The 9422-nt window shown below is 32.1% G+C and overlaps 1 protein-coding gene across 2 annotated transcripts; it reads left to right on the plus strand.

Annotated features, from left to right (window-relative positions):
* The first annotated feature begins 1629 nt into the window (after positions 1 to 1629).
* Positions 1630 to 8867, plus strand: LOC143054767 (neo-calmodulin-like). 2 transcript variants are annotated; one of them, XM_076227817.1, is made up of 4 exons: positions 1630 to 1807; positions 5851 to 5994; positions 7821 to 8072; positions 8547 to 8867. In XM_076227817.1, the coding sequence occupies exons 1-4, from the start codon at positions 1795 to 1797 to the stop codon at positions 8579 to 8581; spliced, it is 444 nt and encodes a 147-aa protein (XP_076083932.1). In that variant the 5' UTR covers positions 1630 to 1794; the 3' UTR covers positions 8582 to 8867. The 2 variants fall into 2 exon arrangements, with proteins under 2 accessions (XP_076083932.1, XP_076083931.1); XM_076227816.1 differs by having other exon boundaries at positions 1637 to 1807; positions 7818 to 8072.
* The last annotated feature ends 555 nt before the right edge of the window (positions 8868 to 9422 follow it).

Consider the following 9422-nt stretch of genomic DNA (forward strand, 5'->3'; position numbering starts at 1 on the left):
AAATCAACATATTTTCCCCCTGCTTTATATGTAATATTCCACACTGAAAAATTACAGACCAATACACCTTTGTGTCACATTGTATCAAATCAACATGTTTTCGTCCTGGAATCTATGTAATATTCACCGCTGGACATTAGAGACCAATTCACCTAATTGATCACATGAATCAAATCAACATGTTTTTGTCCTGCTACCCATGTTATATTCACCACTGAACACTTCACATCACTAACCTATACCTTTATATGGTATGAAATCAACATGTTTTTGTCTATGTATATCAATGTAATTATATACCATTGGACATTACACACCAACAAATCTTGGTGGTGACATGGTATTAATTTAAAATGTTTTCGTGCTGGTATCTATGTAATATTCACCGCTGGACATTACAGACCAATTAATACGCCTAAGTGATTAAAGGGAATAAAATGAACTTAAATAGTTTCGTCTTGCTATACATGTAATATTCACCACTGGACATTACACATTAATATACCTATCTTTTTACATGGTATTAAATCAACATGTTTTCGTCCTAATATCCATGTAGCACAAGCCTCTAGACATACTAATACGCTTTTATGGTCTCATTATATCTCATCCACTGGTTTTCGTCCTAAGCACGGATATACTTCTTGGACCAAACAACCAGTGACAGACACCCCTCTTTCTCAAAAAAAAAAAAAAAAAAAAAAAAAAAAAAATGAAAAAATTATGAATTTGACAAAAAAGGGGGATAGCAAAACAATATTTCTTGTTCCCATCTTTCTGTGGTCCGTATATGCATGTAATACACACAATACAGTGCACATCTTATATCACTAGACGTTGCACACCAATCCATTATATATATATAAATATATATCTGTTCTTTATATTTTTGTCCATTATTCTCTATTCTGCAAACTGAATTGTACGTATAGATATAGCTTTACATTTGAATGCATACACTGAAGGAAATGCCTATTAACAATTGAATCCGTTAAATGCATTGTTAAAACACAATAGAGTGCTACAACAGTGTGAATGTGCACACGAACAGATATTTTATAATATGTTTCAAGCAGTTCATTGTAATTGTTACAAAAAATAAATCATTTCAAGTTGGTTAATTTCGTTACGATTAAATTTCAAGTGAGACCTTGAATAATCGAAATATTAGGGAACTATAATACATTTAATATTTATTTTTCAGCTTTAAGTATTTAAATTGTGCAACAGACAATTTAAATAAATTTAGTATATATTCTTCTATTATATACATCTTCTTTAAACTGAACTTTTAAATTATATGTTTGTGTATTTTATGTCTTATAGATAGTAAAAGATTTTTTTAAAAATTTAAAATGAACTTCTTGATTGTAAGAATGAATAAAAGAAAACCATTTAATGATAATCCACTTCTTTCAGATATTCAAATTCATGAAATAAAATAACACAAAATAAACAAGAATTTACCATTTTGTAACTCGTACAGGGGTTTCACTTACAAATTTAAAAATGTGTCAAAAATCTCTCTTTTAAGTGGGATCTTGATTAACATTGCATAATGTTGTGGCCTATCTACGCTCTTTCTATTCAAAACTTTTGTTTGTTGAGTTGTCGTTCCTGATTTAAGATTGATTCGTTTAAAAAGCTTTGAAAATCAAACGTTTACTTACTTTTCGCTAGGAACAATCTGGTTGTGAATTAGGAGTAAATAGAGAGATTCCTATCATTCTAGAACTTGACATAATTTGACAGGAAGATTTAGTTTCAATACTTTACTAATGAATCGTTGGTAACATGTCGGAAAAGGGTAAGTATAGTACTTTTTTAATTGTTACATTGACCACACAAATATGAAATTATGGAAATTCTATTTTTTCTTGAACCACATGCAAACACATGTTAGCTTATTGTAGAAATGAGTCTCAGACCTTTAGTAGTTCTGAGTTTGATTTTTTTCGTTTTGTTTTTCAATACATATCAAACATTTGTTTTTCCTAAACTATAAATTGGTAGAAATAAGTCTAGGACCGTAAATCCGAGTCAAATCATAGCTTCATAAATTTTATAATAGTTGTGTTTACAAAAATGTAGCTCATTGTTGATGGTCGTGCGATGACTTGTAACTTTCTAAAAACCTTATTTTGTCTTAGGGAGGGAAAAATCTTGTTTTCTAAAGGATCACTCTGATTAAAACAAAAAAATTCTATGAAACTGACAGTATCAAGATGCTTGATTTTGATTTTATAACATATTTGTTACGTTTGTGAGGACGTGTTTTTCAACAGACCGTCGGCATTCCATTGGGAACCAATTGTGCCCATCTTCTTGTCGATTTGTTTCTTTATTATCATGAGGCTGACTTTATACAGGAACTTCTTAGGAAGAAAGATAAGAAGGTAGTACTATCCTTAACTTAACTTTTCCCCGCTATAAAGATGATGTTCTCTCACTAAATCATTCAAAATTTGGTGACTATGTTGAACGCATTTATCCCATCGAACTAAAGATAAAGGATACAATAGATACAGTCAAGTCGGACTCATATCTTAACTTACATCTAGAAATTGACAATGAGGGTCAGAATTTACGACCAAAGAGATGATTTCAGCTTCCTAATTGTGAATTCTCCATTTCGAAGTAGCAACATTCCAGCAGCGACTGCATACAGATTATCTATCCCAATTGATACGATATTTCCGTGATTGTATTTCCTATCATTATTTTCTTGATAAAGGGTTGCTTCTCAAAAGGAAGCAATTAAACCAAGAGTTCCAAATAGTGAAGTTGAAATCATCTCTTCGTAAATGTTACGGACGCCATCACGAGTTGGTTAATCGTTACGGAATAAGTGTTTCACAAATGATATCGGAAATGTCCCTTACGTCGTTACTACAATCCCTTTCCCTTTTCATGAATGTGACCTACCGAATTAGACTATTTGCAGGGTTTGTAATAACATGATCAACATGACGGGTACCATATGTGAACCAGGATCTGCTTACCCTTCCGGAGCACCTGAGAGCACCCCCAGTTTTTGGTGGGGTTCGTGTTGCTTGGTATTTAGTTTTCTTTGTGTCATGTGTACTTTTATTTGTCTGTTTGCCTTTTTTAATTTTTAGCCATTGCGTTGTCAGTTTATTTTCGATTTATGAGAATTTCCCTCTGGTATATTTCGCCCCTCTTTTGCAATCATACCACATCATCTTATTTTTTTAAATGTCAGGGTTTACATTGACTTCATATTGATTTGATCGTACGTGACCTAAAGATACCGTTTGATATAATTATAAATCGCCATATTCTGTGCAAAAAGGTAAAAACGAGGGGAGTATTGTCTATTTCATAATTTGCATCCTAAATTACAAACTATCATTAAAATCTAAGTGCTGAAGAAGCAAAGATCGAGTCGGATTTTTGAAGGGTCAGGTGTGGGCCCTTCAGGGAAGTATGCCCACAGCTATTTTTATATTTATAAATTCTATATACTAAAATTATACGTCAAGGTTTGGAAAGATTTCCGGTTTATTACAGTTATTTGTTAGTTGGTTACAAATTATCTATAAGTATATTTGGAGAAAACTGGATGCATACTTTTTTGTATTTAAAGAAAACTACAGGCAGTTCAGTATTATTTGAAATGATAAATAGCGCAATTTTTGAGTTCTCAATATTGATTGATTTCTATCTAAAGACATAATATGTAGCAAAAACGTTATACAAACGTCTAGCAAACGCTTGACAGAAGTTTGTTTTTTAAATTACTTATTGTTCTTTAGACAAAAGCGACAGCTGCCAGATTGAGATAAAAAGAAAAAGAAAGGAAGAGAAAGTCATGGCAATTAAGTTTTTGTCCTTTAGTTTTTAAATCTATATTTTTTTGTTACTAACTAGTACGCCATGACCACAAATAGTATTGTTCGGCCTTTAAAATATACGATTTGTAAAAACAATTATTGATTGTTTAACGTTGTTTATTTAAACAGTTATTTTATAAACAATAATATTCAACACACATTTTCGGCAAGTAACATATGTTACTTTGTGTTTCATAATATTTAATTAAATGTAAAACAAAATGACTATTATACAGTCAATTGACAGAATTCTTTGCATCTATTTAAGTCATATTTGTGTTAGTTGTTAGTGGCTTTGAACTAGCTGTCGGATAACTGCGAGTACTCTCAGATCTGTTTCTAGTGTCTTTATGTGTCCGGATGTACAAGTACCCGGCCACGTCCACTTGTATTTTTGTCCATCTGATGAGTTAAGCCTTTTTCAACTGTTTTTTATAGTTCGTTCTTATGGTGTACTGTTATACCACTTGTCCCAGATTAAGGAGAGGGTTGGGATCCCGCTAACATGTTTAACCCAGCCACGTTATTTATGTATGTTCCTGTCCCAAGTCAGGAGCCTGTAATTCAGTGGTTGTCGTTTGTTTATGTGTTACATATTTGTTTTTCGTTATTTTTTTTTATATAATAGTTATCAAAGGTAACAGGATTATAATTTAATACGTCAGATGCGTATATAAATAAGGCCATTAGTTTTCTCGTTTGAATTGTTTTACTATAAGTTATATGGTGCGCTACTGACCCCCTACGGATCCATAGAGGGTTAGTAAAATCCATAGGGGGTGAGGCCGGAGGCCGAGTCCCCTATGAATTTTATTCACCCTCTATGGATCCGTAGGGGGTCAGTAGTTAACCGTATAACGAATTTATCGGACGCTGGACTTTTTCTGCGGCGTTTTGTTGAAAAATAAACAATGAAACACAACAACATTAACAGATGACGTCGCCATTAACGCGTCATGAACCCCATATGAGACAATTTATCGGGCCCTTTTATAGCTGACTATGGGCATTGCTCATTGTTGAAGGTCGTACGGTGACCTATAGTAGTTAATGTCTGTGTCATTTTGGTCTCTTGTGGATAGTTGTCTCATTGGCAATCATACCACATCTTCTATTATATAATCAAAGACGGATTTCTTTGTAGCTATATTGCAAATGTCTATACAGTCAAATGTCATATGTCTATACAGTCAAATGACAAATACCTATACAGTCAAATGAAGGATGTTTATACAGTTAGATTACATACGTCTATACAGACAAATTACAATTGTCTATACAGTCAAATGACAGATGTCTGTACAGTCAAATGACAAATATCTATAGAGTCAAATGACAAATATCTATAGAGTCAAATGACAGGTTTCTGTACAGTCAAATGACAAATGTCTGTACAGTCAAATGACAGATTTCTTTACAGTCAAATGACAGATGTCTATACTGTGAAATGACAATTGTCTATACAATCAAATGACAGATGTCTATACAGTCAAATGACAAGTGTATATACAATCAAATGACAGATGTCTATACAGTCAAATGACAGATGTCTATATAGACAAATTACAGATGTCTATATAGTCAAAATACATTTGTCTATACAGTCAAATGACAATTGTATATATAGTTAAATGACAGATGTCTATACAGTCAAATGACAGTTTGTATACAGTCAAAAGACGGATGTCTATATAGTCACTTGATAAGGGTCTATACAGTCACTTTACAAGGGTCTATACAGTCACTTTACAAGTGTCTATACAGTTAGATTAGGTATGTCTATACATTCAAATGATAAATGTCTATACATTCAAATGACAAATGTCTATACAGTCAAACGATTTCTTCAGTTTGTACCTATATAGTATATACATGAATTCATAAACATTTTTCTGAATGTGTGGAAAATTAAGGACACCAAAGAAGAAAATATGAATTGGCGTCAATTTTCGTTATATGTCATATTGTAAAACCTTATTGACTTCTTATATTTCAGATATTCGTGAAACGTTTGATCGTTTGGATCAAAATAAATCTGGAGGCATAACACCGAATGATGTTATTAAAGGCCTATATTTGCTGCGATACCATCCGACAGATCTTGAAGAGGCAGATATAAAACACAATCTCAGGATGACTGGTGAGATAATACTATAAGTTATATGGTTTGCTACTGACCCCCTACGGATCCATAGAGGGTTAGTAAAATCCATAGGGGGTGAGGCCGTAGGCCGAGTCCCCTATGGATTTTACTCACCCTCTATGGATTCGTAGGGGGTCAGTAGTGAACCGTATAACGAATTTATCGCACGCAGGACTTTTCCTGCTGAGTTTTGTAGAAAAATAAACAATGAAATACAATAACATCAATAGACGACGTCACCATTAACAGTAGGACGTGACGTCATGAACCCCCTATGAAATTTACTAACCCCCTACTGTCTCATAGGGGGTCACCACGTGACGGCGTTAAACCAATCACAACGTGATATTTTACCCGCGGTGCGATAATTGTCATTAGTCTTATCATCAAGTTATTTGCAAAAAAGGGAAGAAGCAAAAAAAAAAAAAAAAAAAAAAAAACCCAAAAACACCACTATACAGAAGGCAAAACGAGGGTGAACTTCTATATTATTCATTCAATATACTTTCGTATCAATCAATCAATCAATCAATCAATCAATCAATCAATGCGACAGTCAATATGACAATGAATGAAACATCACGACAGTCAAAAGATAAATTTGTGGATAAAAAAACGTAAACTATTATTTTCATGCGCAAATATCTGTTTTTGAAAACAAACTTTTGCATGCATACGCTCATATCTTTTATATAAAATTATGATCTTGTACCATACTTTCAAATATCTGACGAATTTGACAAACTGTTAACCGTAAATTTTTATTTATATTGTATTTATCTTTATATTGTATTTATCATGATATTGTATTTATCATGAAATTGATTTATCATGAAATTGTATTTATCATGAAATTGTATTTATCATGATATTATACTTATCATGATATTGTTTTTTATCTTAAAATTGTGTTTATCTTTATATTGCATTTATCTTTATGATAGACAATAATAGTGCATTGACTTGACATATCAACGCTATAAGGATGAGGCTTAGAAACGGTGAAATGTGAGGCTGTGCCGAGCTTTTTCCCCGTTTCGGGCCGAATCCTTATATCGTTGATATGTCAAGTCAATGCACTATTATTGTCTTTATACTGCAATCTAAGAAAACCATTTTCAATTGTTGTTGAGTGTGTTAATGTTATTTATTTGATTTAAATATTGGGGGAAATCCCGCTTTGAAAAGGCCTTATATCATACAGCCGGAGAAATATACTACACGATGAAATGTACATCATTATCTGTTCAAAACCGCAATCAATGGTGAACGAATTCGTTTGTTTATAGACTAAAATATCTAAATATCAACAATAAACATAAAACATAATGATTTATAGGTTGCAAACAAAAAATATTGACAGGTGAAATATGTTTTTCCAAAAATTGTAAAAGAAACAAGTTTGAGTCGTTAAACGCATCGTTGTTTACATTGGAAACAAGAACAGGTTACAATTTCTATTTAAATATTCATGAGGAAATGTGATATCAGGTCAGTGACTGTATATGACATAGAAATATACGGTCAACGCATTTTGACTGCTCAAATAGAACGAGTGCAGTATAAATTGCATTTATCTTTATATTGCATCTATCTTGGTATTGTATTTATCTTTATATTGCATTTATCTTGGTATTGTATTTATCTTGATATTGTATTTATCTTGGTATTGTATTTATCTTGATATTGCATTTATCTTGGTATTGTATTTATCTTTATATTGTATTTATCTTGGTATTGTATTTATCTTGGTATTGTATTTATCTTGGTATTGTATCCATGTTCATATTGTATTTATTTTTTTATTGTCTAATTAAAAGAAGATGGACTTGTGACATATGAAGAGTTTGAAAGTGTTATTTCTTCTTGGATAAAGGGAGTATCTTATGAAAGCCAATTATTCATGGAGGCATTTAGTAAAGTGGACAAAGATAATAGTGGATATATAGATAAAGATGAACTCAGAACATGGTTAAAAAGAAAAGACCACGAATGGACTGCAGAAGATGAAGAGGACTTAGGCGATCTTTTCAACGATGCTGATGTAAATCACAATGGAAAAGTAGAATACAACGGTAAGAAATTCATGGTTGATCAAGGATTTAAATATACGGATAAAAGGGGTTGACATAGTCAAACGATTTCTTCGGAATCTACAGCTGAATAAAGGCAACAGTAGTATACCGCTGTTCAAAATTCACAAATCGATTGCAAAAAAAAAAAACCCAACAAATCTGGGTTACAAACTAAAAAAGAGGGAAACACATACCGCATAGCCAGCTTTAAAAGGCCACTAAATCACAAATATAAAACAATTCAAACGTGAAAAATAACGGCCTAATGTCTATATTTCCAACTCAGGAATAAGGCAGCTGTTTTCCATTCATACCGTTGATAAAGTCTGAACTTTGACTTTGTACGTTTCTTTTGAATTTAATTTCGGTTCGGTATTTCTTTATACTTTTTTTTACACATGCATGTACCTACAAGATCTATTAATATAATTGAGTTATCCCGCTTTGGTTATAAATATCAAACTTATTTTACAGAATTTGTTAAAGCCTTTTGTGGTGAAGAACTATGACAAGAGAGAAAGAAGCCCAAATTACGAAAACCACGCACTATAATTGAACATTCGTCACAACTCGGCCGATTCCGTACTTTCATCTAACATCTAACGCAGAGTAGCGGATTCTACCGAGGATTGCCGATAGTATATTTGAATTCATTCGCCTACTCTCTGTATCATCGTCGTGCACAACTATTGTCAATTAATGTGTAACAGGTTTTTTTTTTCTTTTTTGACACTGGTCACATGATAGCTCTGTAAATTGTATATATGTACATAAATAAAAATATATTATTTTTACTTATTGTATTGAATACTTATACATATTCTACATATTTTTGAAGTATTATTTGATATATTTGGTCCATCCAAATCATTTTTGTGATCTATATTAAAAAAAAAAATCCCTTTTTTTTTTTTTTTTATTTTGTGATTATTTTTCTCGTCTGCTCAGATCAGTGTAGTCCCATGTACTTATTTTCAGATTATATGATAATCTTACTTTTAATTGGTGATTAAAGGTTTAAGTGCCTCTCAGTCGTGGCAAAGATGAGATTAAGGAGTAGGTTTATGTAGACTAAAAACATACCTGTATAACTAATAAAACTATTAAATAAACATAATTCAATCACAAATAAGGAGGATATTTTTGTTCCATTGACATATAAATGTCTATCTATACTATAGTTATATAACCTTCACGAAATTGCACCCCATTCATATATTTGAAATTCCAAAAAGGTACCATTACCTGAGGGACGTCTGTTATAAGAGCCCCCTTTTCCGCTAAGTCAAAGATATGGTTATCATTCAATTTCTATCTACTTTATTAGAACCAATTGACATCAGAGGATAT

The sequence above is a fragment of the Mytilus galloprovincialis genome, chromosome 12 (genome assembly GCF_965363235.1).
Source record: "Mytilus galloprovincialis chromosome 12, xbMytGall1.hap1.1, whole genome shotgun sequence".
Classification (NCBI taxonomy): domain Eukaryota; kingdom Metazoa; phylum Mollusca; class Bivalvia; order Mytilida; family Mytilidae; genus Mytilus; species Mytilus galloprovincialis.